Raw genomic sequence first — 19,418 nt, 5'->3', positions numbered from 1 at the left:
TGTGTCTTCGACAAGTTGTTGTTCTTCCATACCAACCTTGACTGGTTCATTATATGGCTGCATAATGGATTCTAGCTGTTGTCTGTTGAGCCAGCTCAGCATCTGCATGACTAGGTGAGATGTTTATGACCTTGGCACCGCGGCTTGTTGTCAGCAGGCAGTTGCAGCCATTTCTCAGTGTGAAGTGGTCTTGTATTGGTTGCTGTCCTGCACCGAATTCTACAATAACCCTTGATGACCCGTCAGCAGTGCACCTATTCTTGGTAGTTGTGTGGTCAGTTGATCTCCTCCTTACCAGCCCATTATGTTTTAACTTATGACAGCGCCTGGATGTTTTACATGAATGTGGACACCAAAAGCCCCCTTTGCTGGCTTCCACATTGAAGTTTATTGCTGGCAGCACCATGTGATGTGGTGGTGAAAGGAGTTTCTCCATCAGTAGATGGTAGGTGGTGAGCAGTAGGAAGTTCGTCGGGTGGAGACCATCATCTCAAATACATTTTCAGCTACTTCATAGACTGTGCTGGAGCATCTAGGACATAGATTCACTACAGTATCATTATCATGGAATTAAGTGCTGTAACTGTGAATGCCATCAGTCCCAATAATCAATTCATCACAAGAGATAGAATGCTGGAGTGTTTAACGGGAGCTATCATGAGGCTGCGTCATGAGACTTGGTCCGTAATGACTGCATGTGTCCTTATTCTGTTATATGAGTATTCACTCAATGACTGTTAACTACCGTGTCAGTAGCTCAGTTGGTAGAGCACTTGCCCGCGAAAGACAAAGGTCCCGAGTTCGAGTCTCGGTCCGGCACACAGTTTTAATCTGACAGGAAGTTTCATATCAGCGCACACTCCGCTGCAGAGTGAAAATCTCATTCTGGCTACTGTGTCAGTTCCTTGCTGGGTGCTCTTGTGTAAGCGATGGGTGTCTTATGAGCTAACAAATATGCTTGTCTCACTTCCTTTGGTTTTCTGTCACAGTCTTCTTTCTGCTGAATGCGTATTCTCACTCAGCAGGTGGCATCATAATGTGTCGAGGGCCTTGCGACGTAATGGATGTCTTCTTGTTTCTGCCTTGTGTCTTTGGCATGACTTGATTTTGCCTGTGGCAATGTTAATGAGTTTTAGTAAAAATTTCTAATTTCCAACCTCTTATTATTCTGCACCATAGCAGTACTATGGGGCCCAAACTCTACTTGCTCCATGTTTCAGGAGCTGTGTATCATCAACATGGGCAATCTCACTCATTTCAACTCTGCTAATGAGTCAACCTCAGCTGTGGACATCTCTTTCTGCTCCCCCCTCCTCCCCCTCCCCCCCCCCCTTCCAGGAAATTACTGATGACCTTCATTCCGGTGACCACTTCCCAAACCAGATGCACCTATGAGATGAAGCAGTTCTTGAAAGGGAGCTGCCAAGATGAATGGTGAGCAGAACAAACTGGACATTGTTCAGCCAGATAGCTATGTTGAAACAGGGGGAGCATCCACAAATGGATGGACCACATGTCACAAGTGTAATCCACCATGCAGCCATCTTATCCATCCTTAAGTCCTCAGGCCGTGTTAGAAGGTGGACTGACGAATGTCACTCAGCAATGCGGGCCAGCTGTGTGGCCTTTTTTTCAATGTGGGAGCTGGATTCAGCAATGTCTAATACTTGTGATCCTGCACCCAATACAGCACAACATGCTGTGAAACTTGCAAGTGCTGTTAAAAAAAAAAATCCTGCTAAAATATTTTAACTCAATATGGCAGACAGTACAATTTTGCAATTCATTGAGGGAGCCAAGTTCAATATCTTTCCTCAAACCAGGAAAGAACCAACCATGTCCCAAAAATTACCAGAGCATTGCTTTAACAAGCTGTGTAGAAAAGAACTTAGAGTGAATAGATGTTAGTCAGTGTTGACAACGTGACTCTGCTAGAGGCAGGTATTCAGCAGGTTTACCAACATAAACAGCATTGTATAGGAACACTTTTTGACATCATTAAGGTGTAAGATATGGCTCGGAGGCCCAGTATTCTAGGACAGCTGCACCAGTCTGGCTTTTGTGGCCACCTGGATTCGTCTTATTTAAACACTATTTTCCAAGTTGGTGATATGCTGTCTAATAGTTTTGGGCAGGAGATGGGTAAATGTCCCTGTTAAGAAGCTCTATGCAGTGCTCCTTATTTGTGGAAAATTTTGCGGTTTTTGGTTCTTGCAACAATGCAATAGTGACTCATAAGTTACAACTTACAGTGAAGAGATAAGTGTTTGTGTGAATTTTTAATCATTCTCCCCGTATGCTTAATTTAACTGACTTGCATATGAGAGACATAGTTCTTCAATTCAAAGATTTTGTGAGGTTTCTGGGCCTCATTTTTTATTCGAACAGTCATGGTTACCTCACCTAAATGACCTGAAGGGAAGGACCCAGAAATCACTGAATATCACCTCACCCGCAGGTTTTGGGGAACGGACAAGTTGTGCCTGCTACAGTTTTATAGGGATTTCGTTAGATGGTGGCCTGACTATGGGTGCTCAGTGCACAGATTAGTGAGACCTTCTTACCTGAAGATCACTGATGGATTTCACCATGAGGTGACCATATTGGTCACAGTTGCTCACAGGACCAAGCCCATACCCAGTATGGGTAAAGAGACTGGGGATCTGCCACTTACCATCTGGCAGCAACTCATCATTGTTCATCAGGCATATAAGATCCTTGCTGTTTCCAATTCATGAGCATACCATACTGTTGCTCATCCATCTCAAATTGTCCACAAGCAATAGGCTGTTTTGGAACCACGTTAAGTATGAGCTGGAGTCACTGGTGAGGGGTATGTATACATACATGGATATATACACAGGGACTATCTTGGTTTCTGTGTTATTTTTCCTGATTGTGTTCACAAGATCAGGTTGCCTCAAAGCTTCCCAGTGTTCAGCACTGCATTATACACAATGTTGAGGGCACTAGAGCAGATGAGATGTGCTGCAACTGCTAAATTCCTTGTTTGTTCTGACTACATGAGTGCCCTTAATTCTCCACAGCACAAGCCAGTTATGGCCTCAGAGGAGGGGTCTGACAGAGTGTGTCCCACGGCTTTGGGAGAGAGGGCTGGTCCCCCCCCCCCCCCTCCCCGGGGGCTCTGCCGGTAGTGGTTGGGTACGGGCACAGCAACTCCATGTTTCCCAGCTGGGGACTGGCCAGCACTGCCAGACCTCTTCTACCATAAACTCTGGGCATATATCAGGGACCATATTTAAGTGTGACAATGGAACATTGTGTGTTTCAGAGAATGGCAGGCTTGGCATCACTGCCTGGACTGGTTTTATGCTGCATGCAAATGGGCTGAAAGGCTGTTGCCTGGAACATCTGCCCCCCTCCCCGCAGTTGTATAAGGCTTGCGCAGGCTTGTGGGGCTCGTTCTGGTTTGATATCAGCTTCCGTGGCAGCTCATGGGATTCCTGTGGAGTGACCTCAACCCAAGTCTACTCCTGCTGGGACACGTGTACCATCAAGAAGCTACATCTACCCAACAAAGAGAGCCTGGATGGTCAGTCTGCCCAAGTAGTAGTCTCAAAATTATAGTGCCAAGGCACTAGTTTGTAATTACACTTTCATCGTAATCAAAAGAACAGAGAGAACCTTTGAGATGATTTCTTCTTTCTATATTCTTAAGGGGGTTGGAGGTTATTGCTTAGTACTTAAAGAAGCATTAATTGACTTAATAATGTTCATACTTGTAGTTGAAACTGACATGTCACACGAAGTACCTTAACTTCTGTAAGGTGTGGGTCCCTTTTTCAGTATAATGGAGATGGACTCTGAGGAATTATGTGATGAATGGAAAAAACATAGATGTCACAGAAGTTCAGAACTATATGAGTACAGTCAGTGGCACTTTGGAAAAAAAAAAAAAAAAAAAAAAAAAAACCTGCAGCACTTGTTCTGACCTTCAACACTCCAGAATTACTTGAACATATTCTTAGAGATTACATCTGTCTTATGGTTTACTTGTTTATTCCCAGTACAATCTGATATTTAAAATGCCAAAGATTTGTGCATACCAGTATTTAAAAACCGCTCTGGGGATCACCCAGTATGGAGTAGGAAGTGCGTGGTTTGTAATGAAGAAAGGAAAATTCAAAAGTTGAAAGTTAAGAGACACATACCCTAAGGTAAAGGTAGTAAAGCTTTCCAAGCTATGCAAACTATGGCATTTGCTACTTATTTTGCGTTGGTTCTCAAGAAGCCATTCGCAAAGTGTAATGCCACCACACAAACCCAGACCACAGATTCAAGTATGAGTACATGCACTTGTCAATGTACCAGCAGGGAAAAAACTACATTTCACACAGAAACCATTCGGAAGTCATCAAGGATGGGCTTTGAACGTCAGCAAGATACCACTGCACACCATCTGAGTTCCGCTAAGTCATCTCCTCTACCCATGCAACCAACTCCTCCCATAAGTAAGGAAAAAGTCCCAAACAAAGTAATTCAAAATCGACGGTAGTCACAGCTAAATCATCTATTTTTCAATTTTGATTTTACTGTTGAGGCTATTGATATTCACATGGAGGAACCAGAGATACGGGTACCATCTAATGTTCCCCCAGACCTCTTGGGTAAATCACTGCCCTTGAGAGAGGAGAACGAGGATGTCCATCTCTAGTCGGTGACTACAGAATTGCAGTGGGTATCAAACACATTTGAAAGAATTGCAGCTTCTGGCATGGGAGAGACAGTCCTGCATCTGCTTACAAGAAACTCATTTTGAAGTTTCCGTTACACCAGCTTTAAGGGCTACCACCCATACAGGAAGGACAATCCTATAGGAGACAGGGCGAAGAGTATGGTGGCTGTTTTCGTTGATGACAGATAGCACTCCTGTCCTCTTACCACGGTCATACATGCAGTTGCAGTGGAAGTCCTCACACTAAGAACATAATGTTTTCTTTATATCTTTCACCTTACTATCTATCCGTTGGACACAGGTGCAGTGACAGAGCTCTTCCAGGCACTCCCCCACCGATCTCTCCTCATTGGTAACAACAGTGCACGTAATGTGCTGTGGGGCTTGGCTACCACATGCCCCAGGTGTCGAATTATCAAGCACCTTATCCATTTCTGCCTTTTGAACTCTGTTGAGATGACACACTTTTCTACAGTAATCTTTTTCTGCTGACCTGTGTTTTTGCTCCCCACATGTTGCAGACTCATTTGAGTGGGAAGTGGCCACAGATGTACATTCCAGTGACCACCTTACAGTGTGGATCCACCTGCTGACACTGATGATGGTTGACAGAAGACTACAAGAATGAATGTTTCAAAGGGCAAATGTTTGAAAGACAGTCAGTAGGTCATTTCTGAACAACAGAAATGTTCCTGGGACAACAACTGATGTGTTTGCTATGCTGGGGAATGGAATCAGCACCAGTTCATTGGATCATATGTGTAATATTGTGTAGTTTAATTATTTATTGTATTTAATATTGTCCATAGTGTGAAGTGTAATTTACAAAGTTAAAAAACAAGTTTGGTGCTCAACATTGTGTGCAGATAGATCGTATCTCTGCTTATAATGTTTGATTATCTAAGGACGAGTGTCCCTTGTGGACGCTAGTCAGTTGTTTCCTGAGGATGGCCCAATAAGCCAAAAATTATTTGGAATAAACAAAAATCAATAGAACAAAAACAGTTAACTTGTTATTCAACCTCAAAAAAGTAATATGGTAACATGTCACCTGTGTGATCCACTGAACTGTTGCTGGTTCCATTCCACAGTCTAGCAACCCCCTCAGATGATGGCCTGTCCCGAGATGGAGTCAAGAATGTTGCTTGGCAATCAGAGCCAAATACATAGCCTTTCTGAAATTAGAACACCATCCATACACAAGTGAGGTGAATGATAAAAGAACTGAAGAGGAACTGCAGGAAGGAATTTGTGACTTTCATTAATCGGTTTGCATCCACTGCACAAAATTGGGAATCAGTAAAGCAGATTTCAGGTAGGGTGGTACACCTCATGTTGCAAACTTATTGAGGAATGGAATCTTGGTGGGCACTGCTAGATACATGGATCAGGCTTTAGCTGAACGCTCTTTTATTTTCACTGTGTCATTTGGACAAATTCCTGAATTCCAGATGTTGCGTAGGACTGTGGAGATGAAGACATCTTAGTTTACCATTCTGCAAGTAGGAATTGGAATCAGCTCTGTCTGTAGCCAAAGACACAGTTCCAGGAACTGATCAGATTCATTATACCAAAAGAAGGTTCTTATGTTTCAATCAGACATGGTTTGATGGATAGTACCCCCCCCCCCCCCCTCCCACCACTTGGAAGAAGGCAATGTTAATCCCATTGTGGAAACTGTACAAGGCTTGTACCAACCCTAACAGTTACCGGTGTGTAACCCTTATCAGCTCTGTGATTAAGATTCTCAAGTGCATCATCACCAGCCACCTCATCTGGCTTCCCGAATCCCGAGGTTTCACTTGCTACCAATCTGCCGTTGACAACTTAATTCTACTGAAGATGATTGCTCTGCAATCAGGAGCTCCTTTAAATGCTCTTTGTGGATGACTTCACTATCTTCAACTCTTCCTCTGATCTTACAGCACAACGAGGCAACTACAGCTGACTGTTAGAAGTCTGTAAACTTAGGCGTATTAAACTAATGTTAAGTTCTCACCAGAGTAGGCTACATGCATCAATTTTAATTTTGGTTGTCGATGTTTTAACCAGCCAAAGTTCACAACAACGGACAGTATTTTAAACTTTATGAACAGTGTACACATTTTGGGCCTACTAGTTGACTGACACGAAATTAACCTGGCTTTCACAACTGAAAGACTGCAAACAGGTTGTGTCAAATCACTGAATACTTTGAAATTCCTCGGCAGAAAGGTGTGGGTTGCTGATAGGTCCTGGATGCAGTTTTATAGGGTGTATTTTCAGATCATGATTATGTGCAGTCCGGACCTGGTGTAGATGTGGCTCCCTCATACTCGTGCTGTTCGGTTATGTGTATTTTGTGTACTTATATTAGGGCACCCCCTAGTTTGGCTGAAGATCTGCCTGCCAGCCTCGCTGATGCCGCCACCACTGCAACAGGGGTTTTCAAATTTTGTGAACTGTCACACTTCATCCCTAAAGTACTGTGGAGGGGTGGAGAGGGTAGGTCATTGTGCACTACATGGATAGCATGCCCAGGTAGTTTGGCATAATAATTAAGCGATTTTCAGTTTAAAAGGTTAGTGCATTGTGACAGCAGCTTTTTATAATTAAGTGGACTTAAATGCATTAAAAGCAAGTCTTTCTGTGGGAGAATGGCCTTTGTTTCTCCCCCTTCCTTTCTTACACTTCATACACCGTGGCATTGCCATAAGAAAGAAGAATGTTACTTCTAACAGAACTATGTGAAGCACTGAATATCTTGTAGATCTGGATCATTGCTGTTCAGAGCTACCCATTAGCTGGAAACCACCTCATTATTTGCTTTATTATTTTTATCTTACCTGAATATCTTATCTCAAAAAAATCGGAGCTTTTCAAAATCTCTTCGTAAACACTACATTGGCACTCTCAATATAAACACTCTCTTCAAACTTGGGAAACTAAAACCACTCACAGACATACTAGAAAAATTTCATATCAAAATTCTCACCATTCAAGAGATGCACTTCATAGATGAAAACCATTTCAATACAGAAAATTACAGGATCTACAAAGGGAAACCTGCTGTCAGAAGAGGCATACCATCACTGTTTGGTACAGGATTTGCTGTACATAAATCAGTCGTGGATAACATCATAGACTTCAGTTCCATATCAGAACATATTGCCACACTCCCCTTCAAATCAGGTAATAAAGCATTCACAATTACCGGTACTCATGCACCAACAAATAACCATTATAGAAAAAAGCCACAAGAAGTTGAAAACTTCTTGGAAGACATGGAAGAAGTAACCAACAACATTCCAGAAAAACACATAAAAATTTTAATGGGAGATTTTAATGCGCAATTAGGTAAAGAAAGTAAGTACAAACAAATCATAGGTCCGCACTCAGCACACGTTCGTACAAACAAAAATGGAGAACACCTCATGAAATATCGTCAAAATTTCAACCTCAAAATTATGTCGACGCAATTTCAAAAGGAAGGAAGACAAGGATTTCTGGTCAGATGAGTATAGGGTAATATCAACAGCAGCAGAAAATGGTATAACAGGTGTAGGATTCGTTATGAATAGGAAGGTGGGGCAGAGGGTGTGTTACTGTGAACAGTTCAGTGACTGGGTTGTTCTAATCAGAATCGACATCAGACCAACACCGACAACGATAGTTCAGGTATACATGCCGACGTCGCAAGCTGAAGATGAACAGATAGAGAAAGTGTATGAGGATATTGAAAGGGTAATGCAGTATGTAAAGGGGGACGAAAATCTAATAGTCATGGGCGACTGGAATGCAGTTGTAGGGGAAGGAGCAGAAGAAAAGGTTACAGGATAATATGGGCTTGGGACAAGGAATGAAAGAGGAGAAAGGCTAATTGAGTTCTGTAACAAGTTTCAGCTAGTAATAGCGAATACCCTGTTCAAGAATCATAAGAGGAGGAGGTATACTTGCAAAAGGCAGGGAGATACGGGAAGATTTCAATTAGATTACATCATGGTCAGACAGAGATTCCGAAATCAGATACTGGATTGTAAGGTGTACCCAGGAGCAGATATAGACTCAGATCACAATATAGTAGTGATGAAGAGTAGGCTGAAGTTCAAGACATTAGTCAGGAAGAATCGATACGCAAAGAAGTGGGATACGGAAGTACTAAGGAATGACGAGATACGTTTGAAGTTCTCTAACGCTATAGATACAGCAATAAGGAATAGCGCAGTAGGCAGTACAGTTGAAGAGGAATGGACATCTCTAAAAAGGGACATCACAGAAGTTGGGAAGGAAAACATAGGTACAAAGAAGGTAGCTGCGAAGAAACCATGGGTAACAGAAGAAATACTTCAGTTGATTGATGAAAGGAGGAAGTACAAACATGTTCTGGGAAAATCAGGAATACAGAAGCACAAGTCGCTGAGGAATGAAATAAATAGGAAGTGCAGGGAAGCTAAGAAGAAATGGCTGCAGGAAAAATGTGAAGACATCGAAAAAGATATGATTGTCGGAAGGACAGACTCAGCATACAGGAAAGTCAAAACAACCTTTGGTGACATTAAAAGCAACGGTGGTAACATTAAGAGTGCAACGGGGATTCCACTGTTAAATGCAGAGGAGAGAGCAGATAGGTGGAAAGAATACATTGAAAGCCTCTATGAGGGTGAAGATTTGTCTGATGTGATAGAAGAAGAAACAGGGAGTCGATTTAGAAGAGATAGGGGACCCAGTATTAGAATCGGAATTTAAAAGAGCTTTGGAGGAATTACGATCAAATAAGGCAGAAGGGATAGATAACATTCCATCAGAATTTCTAAAATCATTAGGGGAAGTGGCAACAAAACGACTATTCACGTTGGTGTGTAGAATATATGAGTCTGGCGACATACCATCTGACTTTCGGAAAAGCATCATCCACACAATTCCGAAGACGGCAAGAGCTGACAAGTGCGAGAATTATCGCACAATCAGCTTAACAGCTCATGCATCGAAGCTGCTTACGAGAATAATATACATAAGAATGGAAAAGAAAATTGAGAATGCGCTAGGTGACGATCAGTTTGGCTTTAGGAAAAGTAAAGGGACGAGAGAGGCAATTCTGACGTTACGGCTAATAATGGAAGCAAGGCTAAAGAAAAATCAATACACTTTCATAGGATTTGTCAACCTGCAAAAAGCGTTCGACAATATAAAATGGTGCAAGCTGTTCGAGATACTGAAAAAAGTAGGGGTAAGCTATAGGGAGAGACGGGTCATATACAATATGTACAACAACCAAGAGGGAATAATAAGAGTGGACGATCAGGAATGAAGTGCTCGTATTAAGAAGGGTGTAGGACAAGGCTGTAGCCTTTCGCCCCTACTCTTCAATCTGTACATCGAGGAAGCAATGATGGAAATAAAAGAAAGGTTCAGGAGTGGAATTAAAATACAAGGTGAAAGGATATCAATGATACGATTCGCTGATGACATTGCTATCCTGAGCGAAAGTGAAGAAGAATTAAATGATCTGCTGAACGGAATGAACAGTCTAATGAGTACACAGTATGGTTTGAGAGTAAATCGGAGAAAGACGAAGGTAATGAGAAGTAGTAGAAATGAGAACAGCGAGAAACTTAACATCAGGAATGATGGTCACGAAGTCAATGAAGTTAAGGAATTCTGCTACCTAGGCAGTAAAATAACCAATGACGGACGGAGCAAGGAGGACATCAAAAGCAGACTCGCTATGGCAAAAAAGGCATTTCTGGCCAAGATAAGTCTACTAATATCAAATACCGTCCTTAATTTGAGGAAGAAATTTCTGAGGATGTACGTCTGGAGTACAGCATTGTATGGTAGTGAAACATGGACTGTGAGAAAACCGGAAGAGAAGAGAATCGAAGCATTTGAGATGTGCTATAGACGAATGTTGAAAATTAGGTGGACTGATAAGGTAAGGAATGAGGAGGTTCTACGCAGAATCTGAGAGGAAAGGAATATGTGGAAAACACTGATAAGGAGAAGGGACAGGATGATAGGACATCTGCTGAGACATGAGGGAATGACTTCCACGGCACTAGAGGGAGCTGTAGAGGGCAAAAACTGTTGAGGAAGACAGAGATTGGAATACGCCAAGCAAATAATTGAGGATGTAGGTTGCAAGTGCTACTCTGAGATGAATAGGTTAGCACAGGAAAGGAATTCGTGGCGGGCCACATCAAACCAGTCAGTAGACTGATGACAAAAATCAAAAGCCAAGACGAAAACTTACAACATGGAAAGCACCCAACACAGTGTGGAGAGAATTGCAGATTGATCATGTGGCCATTTCCACCAAATGTACGCGGGAAATTCTAAATGTCACAACATGTAAGGGACTTTTCGAGTCTGATCATTATTTACTACAAGTTAAGATTAGGACAATCCCGAGACAGAAAAAAACAGCACGAAACAAAATAGTCAAACCTGAGCTGGAATACTTGAAGATAAATAGGGACAAAGTTGTTGAAGATGTTATAGGCATTCAACAGACACTTGGACAGACTTTGCGAAAACAATTCAGAAGGCAATGCGATGGGGGCAACCTCCTAGGAATTCTTTCACGAGATTCAGAAACAATCAACAATGGAAATCAGAGTAGAAAAATGGGCATATGACAACAACAGGTTGAAAGAAATTGACGAAGATTTCAATAGAAATAACACTAGAAATTTTTACAGAACATTCAAAGAAAATATGAAAAGTTATCAACCTCCTAGCCTCTGCTTCCGAAGAACAGATGGAGCCCTCTAAATGAACACGAAAGAAAATTGCAAAATCCTCAAACAATATTTTGATGAACTTCTGAATTCAGGGTGTCTACGACCCGGGACAACCGGGAGATCTGGGAAAAACCCGGGAATATTTTCATCCGGGAGAAAACCGGGATAAACCCGGGAATTTTTTGAAATTTATTTGAAACGAAGTGTTTAATTCGACACTATTGGCTAGTTTCAACTGTTCGCAGAATTTCAAAAGTGCATGTTTTCATCTTGTAGCCCGTATGACATTATGCCATAGTGAAGAACCAAACGAGATAATACAATACTGGTACTCCAAGAAAATTTACATCCGAATCTGGACATACGAATGTGCACTTTAAGCCGAATTACGTGTTTTAGTATGGTTCACGAAATTACGATGCCCTTGATGTCTTGTTTCCTTTATGACATAATGTAAGATCTTTTAATGTCTTACACCTACAAACATACCCGCTTCCAGCATCCTAGAAGCTGCGCAAGTGCGGTGACGCCTGTTATCTGGCGCGCTCTGGCAACTACTGAAACGAACCTATTTCTGACAGGTCGGGGGAAAAGTATTGCGAATGGTTCTTTGAAAAGCGTTACTTTCAAAGAAAATTTCCTTTTATGTAAGATGAACTATGTGGGAGAATGTACCGATGAATTTCTTAAATCACAGAGCGTTTGACTCTCATTTAAAAATCGAGTCTTTGAGTACGATCATTTAGAAAAATTTCGAGCCCAGAAGATCCGACATCTATGTCTTTATAAAAAATTTTACTGGCACATTTGTGGGATGTATCTTAAAGTGTAACACGCACAAAAAAGATCAGCATTATATGTGAAAGCTTAGCTTCTCTTGCAGCTTATTAATCTTCGAGACTAAGATTATATGTGAAAGCTCTGCTTTTCTTGTAGAACAGTATGTATATTAATTTAAACTATTAACGTTTCCTATTTGTGTGTACGCGCTATTTAACAGTGATAATGCTATTGATTGACTACATCGCGTGTCCTGTGCTTGAATATCCGCTGTCATCGGCTAGCGAGATCACGTGACACGAGCTGTGACTGGCTACAAAAGCGGATTGCAATCTTGATTTCAATTTAAATTTACACTTTTGCAAAACGAAAATAGGCAGCGTACATGTTGCAGCACATCAAAGATCTTTCCAAAACCTGTTTTTTTTTTTTTTTTTTTTTTTTTTTTTTTTTTTTTTTTTTTTTTTTTTTTTTTTTTTTTAACTGGGTTTGGTTTTCTAAAGGGCCTAGAAGTACTACGCCGGTGTATAAAGCCATAACCGTTCAAAGGATTTATAAGTTTTACAGTTCCGAGGAAAAGTATACTGTCATTTAACACGGAAAAAGTTTGTTTTCACCCAGAAGAAAGTGTAATTTTAACCGAGAAATCCCGGAAAAATCCGGGGTACACCCTGGAATTGCAATAAACCCACAGAAAAATTAACCTTCCAAAAGGCCGCAGCCAACCCAGATTCTAACCCACCCACAATAGAAAAGATAGAGAGAATCATCAAAAAATGAAAAATAACAGAGCAGCAGGAGAAGATGGTATTATTGCCAAGATCTGGAAGCTCCAAGATGAAAACATCATCAAGCAAATTTTTAAGATTATCACAGAAATTTGGGTCACAGAGAAGTTGCCAGAGGAATGGAAATGTGCTTCGATCCATCCCCTACATAAAAAGGGTGATAAGTCAGATCCAAATAATTACAGAGGTATTTCTCTAGTACCAGTGACATACAATATTCTCTCAAAGGTGTTATTAAACAGTCTAGAACCACAAGCAGAGCTGCAAATAGGGGAATACCAGGCAGGCTTCAGAAGAGGGAGATCAGGCATAGAACAGATCTTGAACTTGAGAACACTGACTTTCAGTCAGATAGATGAGAAACACTGTAGTTACCTTTGTTGACTTTAAAAAAGCATAAGACTCCATAGACCAACAAACGCTCTTTGAAATACTGGAAGAATATCGCATCGACAGAAAAGCCAGGGCAATTATACAATAGATGCTCACAGACACCACCTCGAAGATTAAGTTCATGGAAGAAATTTCGGTACCCTTCCAGATACACACAGGCGTCCGACAAGGAGATGGGCTTTCACCAATGCTGTTTAACATAGTCTTAGACAAAATTGTCAAACAATGGGAAGAACAAGCTAAAGGAATACAGCTAGGAAGAACATGTGAAACAAAAACAATAATCATAAAATGTCTGGCATTTGCATATGACATAGCCATACTTAGTAATAACACACAGGAGGCAAAGGAAGCACTGGAATACCTACATGAAATAGCTGCCAAAACAGGTCTACGGATATCGTATGAGAATACTCAATACATGGAACGACAAACCAACAATGTACACATCATGTAAATGACGTATGGAAGAGTTGAAAAATTTAAATATTTAGGGGAATACATACAAATAGGAGGATCAAACAAGGCATCCAACATAGAACGAACAGAAAGACTCCAGAAAGCATACAAACTCATATGGTCACATTATAATAAGAAAAGCATATCAAGATAGGCCAAAATTAGACACTACAAAACACTTGTATTACCGGAAGCACTATATGCATCAGAAACGACCACAATTGGAGCATCAGGCAATAGAGAGACAGAAAAAATAGAAGCACTATAGAGACAGAAAAAATAGAAAGCAAAATTCTCAGGAAAATATTCGGACCAACACACAATGATGGCATATGGATGAAAAGACCTACCAATGAGTTATACCAACACACTGACAGACTCACAGACATGATCAGAAAATGCAGACTAAATTTCTACGGACACATACAGAGAATGGACAACACCAGACTTACGAAGAGAATCTTTGATCTAGTAAAACATTCAAGCCTTAAAACAAATTGGTATCATGAAATAGAGGAAGACATAAGGCAGCTGGGGATCAACAAACAAATGATAAAAGACAGAAAGGAATTCAGAAACAAAATTAGGAACGCAAAATTTATGGTAAATGAGAAGAGGAAGACAGGAGCATTATGGATGAAACAAAGGAAACAAGAGCATAGTCAAAGGATGAAGAGATTTTGGGAAGAGAAAAGGAAGAAAGGAAAGAAGTGAAAATTGTGTCATCATGAGATATTTGAGTTCAAACACTGTCCATAAGAGCAAAAATAATATGAATGAATCTTACCTGAAACTATAAATAATGTGATTGTATTATCAACCAATAAAACAGGTGTTGAGTAGTATGGTCCACTTTAATTCAAATCTTGCAGATTTTTTATTACATTTTGAGCAAAATATTTAGCACAGTTTCTCACTCAGTGATTGTGCCCAGTCACATCAATAACCCCAACATTTTCATATTTTTCCAGAGTAAAATATTCTATAATATTAGACCCTTGTGGAAGTATGGAAATAGACCTAATTTTTAAAATCAGTTATTTCACATTGAACATTAGGCCTTAAAGTAATGAAATTGTAAATATGCCGGCAATTTTGGAAAAATGAGACAACGAATCACAGTTTAGGGCGTCATAAAGACGCTTCTATCATACATACCATTTACTATTGCTCCAACTATGCAACACAAGAATTACATATGACCAGCCAAAAATTTTTGTGCTCTGTTAAAGGCTTTGACAGTGCAAATTAAAGAATGCTGTTAGAGAAACTTAAATTTTACTGCAATGATGGCAAAAACAATGAATAGATTATATCATCAATATTAACAGGAAGGGGAGTATCATGTAAGTGTATAATATTTTTGGCACTTATTCCTTGTCAGCTGAGTATGCTGAGACAGTTTTAACTTGTTTCTCATCTTTACAGTTCTGTTAGTTGTGGTAGTTGCATTTATGCTATTTTCGGAGGGTGTTTCCCCCCCCCCCCCTCACGTATATACCAATTGCCCATAATAGTGAGAAAAATTCCTGTGAAACTGTGATGTTCCAACTTCTATTTCTAATTATTTCATTTTTGCATGAACCAATCATCCTTTGTTGTCTTTCCTTAGTTGACACATTAGGTATGACAACCATTATTCATTTTTCAGCAAAATCTCATGTCGCCAATGGTTGCACCATCAAGCCAGATTGCACCACCAGCTAGTCTTGGGCCTGCTACTCCTGGTCCAATGACACCAATGACCCCTGCTTCTGCTGATCCTGGAATTGTCCCACAGCTTCAGTAAGTAGCACGTTAGTTATGTGCAGTGGATTGTGACAGTTATACTCTACTCGAGGAGTAATATTGAACTAATTTCAGGAATATTGTATCGACAGTAAATCTTGGTTGCAAACTGGACCTTAAAAAGATTGCACTGCATGCACGAAATGCTGAATACAACCCCAAACGCTTTGCTGCAGTAATCATGAGAATTCGTGAACCAAGGACCACTGCTTTAATATTTAGTTCTGGAAAAATGGTATGCACTGGTGCAAAGAGTGAAGATGATTCAAGACTGGCAGCAAGAAAGTATGCACGTATCATCCAGAAGCTTGGGTTTTCAGTGCGTAATATTATTCTTTTTATTACTATGATTAGTAGTAGTAGTACTGTTTAATCACCATCATTGTCACAATTATAAGATGCCTAGCATGTAGTAGGAATTATTTTCTCATTAATGAGGTGGATATTTACTGATCCTTAAGGAAATATTGTGTTGCAGGCCAAATTTTTGGATTTTAAAATTCAAAATATGGTGGGAAGTTGTGATGTTAAGTTTCCCATCAGGCTTGAAGGTTTAGTTTTAACGCATGGGCAGTTCAGCAGGTACGATGTGTAATATTATGGAAGGTTAAATAGATATATTAAATTCCTTTGGGAATAACATTTGCTTTATTGTGTGTTTCAGCTATGAGCCAGAGCTTTTTCCGGGACTAATATATCGAATGGTCAAACCAAGAATTGTCCTCCTCATCTTTGTGTCTGGAAAGGTTGTTCTGACAGGTAATAGTGAATATAAAACCAACCTAATTGTCTTTATTGCTATATGTTTCAGTAAGATTGTCTATTCAAATTTACTTACATTTTATGTCCTGCTGCTGAGCCGTAGCCTGAGGGCACTTAAAATTATGCATTGGAAGCATTGTCACATCAGGAATACATTTTCAGGACAAGGGTTATTGTATGTATGTATGTAAGTATGTATAAAATAGAGGGAAACATTCCACGTAGGAAAAATATATCTAAAAACAAAGATGATGTGACTTACCAAATGAAAGTGCTGGCAGGTCGACAGACACACAAACGAACACAAACATACACACAAAATTCAATCTTTCGCAACAAACTGTTGCCTCATCAGGAAAGAGGGTAGGAGAGGGAAAGACGAAAGGATATGGGTTTTAAGGGAGAAGGTAAGGAGTCATTCCAATCCCGGGAGCGGAAAGACTTACCTTAGGGGGAAAAAAGGACGGGTATACACTCGCACACACACACACATATCCATCCACACATATCCATCCACACATATACAGACACAAGCAGACATCTCACAAGCAGACATATTTAAAGACCGAAAATTTCGAAAAAACGTATTAAAAGGAGTGGTGTTGTGGTGAAAGATTACGAAAATGGGGCTAAAAATTGTCTGACGAAGAAATAATGACGTTAAAAACCTATGGGGAGCAGCTAAAATGATCAGTGATGTGCGAAAAACGGAAGTGGAAATAAAGTGAAAGTTATTGGAACTGGCCGAAATGGTTGTTTAATACGTGAAAGCAGCTGTTATTGAACTAGAAACGGTGGATTTTATAGCAGCGGTAGTGTTGAAAGCGGAAAATAAAATTTTTTTGGTTATGGTTTGGAAGTGGGTTACGTATTATTGAGTATATATAGGCGGGATAAAATTGTATAGTAGATTACGGTGAAAAGCGGAAGGTGAATACAAAGTGAGATTACTGGAAAAAACAGAAAGAGAAAATAAAGAGAAAATAAGACGACAGGAAAGATTTCAAAATTCAACAGCGACAATAACAAACGTAATTGTTGGGTTCAAATTAATGATATGGTTATAATATGTCTGCTTGTGAGATTTCTGCTTGTGTCTGTATACGTGTGGATGGATATGTGTGTGTGTGCGCGAGTGTATACCCGTCCTTTTTTTCCCCCTAAGGTAAGTCTTTCCGCTCCCGGGATTGGAATGACTCCTTACCTTCTCCCTTAAAACCCATATCCTTTCGTCTTTCCCTCTCCTTCCCTCTTTCCTGATGAGGCAACAGTTTGTTGCGAAAGATTGAATTTTGTGTGTATGTTTGTGTTCGTTTGTGTGTCTGTCGACCTGCCAGCACTTTCATTTGGTAAGTCACATCATCTTTGTTTTTAGATATATGTAAGTATGTATGTACACAAGTTGTCTCTGACCTGTCACACCAGCCACTTTATTGAAAACAAGCACCTTCAGGAATGAAGTGTATAGTTGCCCACTTCACAAAACATAAAAATTTGTGATCTTTCATTACAGCATTAAGGAATCACAATCGGAGTACTCCTGTTACTTGGGAGTAACAGAATATGTGGATGTAAAGTATAACAATGTCATAGGCTCTTCTGCAGGTTAAACAAATGAAAGGCTTTAATTTACTGACAAGATACTGGAAAACTACACTTTTTTCAGTGAAAAAGATTGCTTAAAACATTTGTATGGCACATACTAGAATGTTGTTCATTTGAAGCATATGGAACTTCAAGCTTGGGGAATGTACAAAGTAAGTCAGATGGTATAAATGCTTACAGAGAGTAACAAAAACACTGAAAAATCTTAACTGATGGCAGTTCAAAGAAAACTGTCGTATGTCCAGAAAAATCTACTTTGCAAATTTCAAAAACTGGCTTCAGAGGAAATATTCTTCAATTAAGGACTTATCTTCAAGAGCTAGTGAATATGTCATTAGATTAATAACAATATGTGCAGAGTGGAAAGTATTTTTCCAACACACTAACCTTGAACTGAATGAATATGTCTGCTTGTGTCTGTATATGTGTGGATGGATATATGTGTGCGAGTGTATACCCGTCCTTTTTTCCCCCTAAGGTAAGTCTTTCCGCTCCTGGGATTGGAATGACTCCTTACCCTCTCCCTTAAAACCCACATCCTTTCGTCTTTCCCTCTCCTTCCCTCCTTCCTGATGAGGCAACAGTTTGTTGCGAAAGCTTGAATTTTGTGTGTATGTTTGTGTTCGTTTGTGTGTCTGTCGACCTGCCAGCACTTTCATTTGGTAAGTCACATCATCTTTGTTTTTTTTTATACAAAAGCGCTGGCAGGTCAATAGACACACAAACAAACACAAATATACACACAAAATTCAAGCTTTCGCAACAAACTGTTGCCTCATCAGGAAAGAGGGAAGGAGAGGGAAAGACGAAAGGATGTGGGTTTTAAGGGAGAGGGTAAGGAGTCATTCCAATCCCGGGAGCAGAAAGACTTACCTTAGGGGGAAAAAAGGACAGGTATATATATAGCTATATATTTGTGTTTGTTTGTGTGTCTATCGACCTGCCAGCGCTTTTGTTTGGTAAGTCTCATCATCTTTCTTTTTAGATATATTTTTCCACATGGAATGTTTCCTTCTGTTATATATATATATATATATATATATATATATATATATATATATATATATATATATATATATATAAAGATGATGAGACTTACCAAACAAAAGCGCTGGCAGGTCGATAGACACACAAACAAACACAAATATACACACAAAATTCAAGCTTTCGCAACAAACTGTTGCCTCATCAGGAAAGAGGGGAAGGAGAGGGAAAGACGAAAGGATGTGGGTTTTAAGGGAGAGGGTTAGGAGTCATTCCAATCCCGGGAGCGGAAAGACTTACCTTAGGGGGAAAAAGTCCTTTTTTCCCCCTAAGGTAAGTCTTTCCGCTCCCGGGATTGGAATGACTCCTAACCCTCTCCCTTAAAACCCACATCCTTTCGTCTTTCCCTCTCCTTCCCCTCTTTCCTGATGAAGCAACCGTTGG

General features: G+C 40.2%; 1 protein-coding gene across 1 annotated transcript in view; it reads left to right on the top strand.

Moving 5' to 3' along the window:
- Positions 1-19,418, top strand: part of LOC126194723 (TATA-box-binding protein) — a 67,778-nt gene that overhangs the window by 38,782 nt on the left and 9,578 nt on the right. Inside the window, exons 2-5 of the mRNA XM_049932972.1 lie at positions 15,487-15,620; positions 15,699-15,942; positions 16,102-16,205; positions 16,288-16,382. Of these exons, the coding sequence (XP_049788929.1) occupies positions 15,487-15,620; positions 15,699-15,942; positions 16,102-16,205; positions 16,288-16,382 (577 nt within the window). The remainder of the gene's footprint in view (positions 1-15,486; positions 15,621-15,698; positions 15,943-16,101; positions 16,206-16,287; positions 16,383-19,418) is intronic.

Source organism: Schistocerca nitens, chromosome 7, assembly GCF_023898315.1.
Source record: "Schistocerca nitens isolate TAMUIC-IGC-003100 chromosome 7, iqSchNite1.1, whole genome shotgun sequence".
Lineage (NCBI taxonomy): Eukaryota > Metazoa > Arthropoda > Insecta > Orthoptera > Acrididae > Schistocerca > Schistocerca nitens.
Note: the sequence above shows the minus strand (reverse complement) of the source record. Positions and strands in the feature narration are given on the sequence as shown.